A 983-nucleotide genomic window follows, 5' to 3' on the forward strand; every position below is an offset into this window, starting at 1 on the left:
TCTTTCTAGAATATGGTCCCTCAAAAAGAAGGCCTCGGCGATTAGTTTAAGGTAATTAAAAGCAGAGCGCAGCTGTCTGTCTTTGTTTCCAGCATCAGCAGCAGCAGCAGCAGCAGCAGCAGCAGCAGCAGCAGCAGCAGCAGCAGCAGCATTAGTACCCCCAGCACAACCATTTACACTACCACCAGCTCCCCCTGCCCCACCTCCCCCAGCAGCAGCAACAGGACCTGTTGCAGCAACACCTCCTGCTGCAGCAGCAGCAGCAGCAGCTGCAGCAGCAGCAGCAGCAGCAGCAGCAGCAGCAGAACCTGTAGCCACCTCATGCAGCAGCTGCAGCCGCCGAGAAGAACCTAAACCCTTGCTAATACCTCCCCCCCCTATAAGCATACTGGTACCGAGGCCCCCATCACTCATCCATATATCTAGGGGGCCCCCAACCCTGTTTCTCTCTGAACCCTTGGGGGCCCCCCCACCCCCTGTACACTCTGCACTAAAGGACCGCCATTCCTGCTCCTCGCTCATTATTTTTTCTTCGATAACAAACCCACATTCTCTACACAGTTGGTCCCCGCTGCTGCTATCTAAAACTATCGTGCTGCTGCTGCTGCTGCTGCTGCTGCTGCTGCTGCTGCTGCTGTTGCTGCTTGATGGTGTGCAGAAAGGGCAGGTTAAGGTACGCTTAGAGGACATGTATAAACTAAAACGAGGACGAGATCCTCCTGCTGCTGCTGCTGCTGCTGCTGCTGCTGTTGCTGCTGCTGTTCTTGGTACTGCTGCTGCTGCTGCTGCTGGTGCTGCTGCTGCTGCTGCAGCAATGCCTCGGTTTGATATCGCTCCAAAAGGAAAAGCAGCAGGAGCTGTTGCTGCTGCTGCTGCTGGTGCTGCTGCTGCTGCTGCTGCTGCTGCTGCTGGGGCTGCTGCTGCTGCTGGAGTTTCACCTGGAGATACACCCCAAGAAGCAGCAGCAAGACCAACGCTGCTGC

General features: G+C 56.3%; 1 protein-coding gene across 1 annotated transcript in view; it reads right to left on the minus strand.

Annotated features, from left to right (window-relative positions):
* Positions 1 to 668: 668 nt before the first annotated feature.
* EMH_0068710 (uncharacterized protein) overlaps positions 669 to 983 on the minus strand; it is a gene marked incomplete at both ends in the record, with an annotated part of 1,026 nt that continues 711 nt past the window's right edge. Inside the window, one exon of the mRNA XM_013498791.1 lies at positions 669 to 981. Within this exon, the coding sequence (XP_013354245.1) occupies positions 669 to 981 (313 nt within the window). The remainder of the gene's footprint in view (positions 982 to 983) is intronic.

Source organism: Eimeria mitis, genomic scaffold, assembly GCF_000499745.2.
Source record: "Eimeria mitis Houghton genomic scaffold, Emh_scaff3710, whole genome shotgun sequence".
Lineage (NCBI taxonomy): Eukaryota > Apicomplexa > Conoidasida > Eucoccidiorida > Eimeriidae > Eimeria > Eimeria mitis.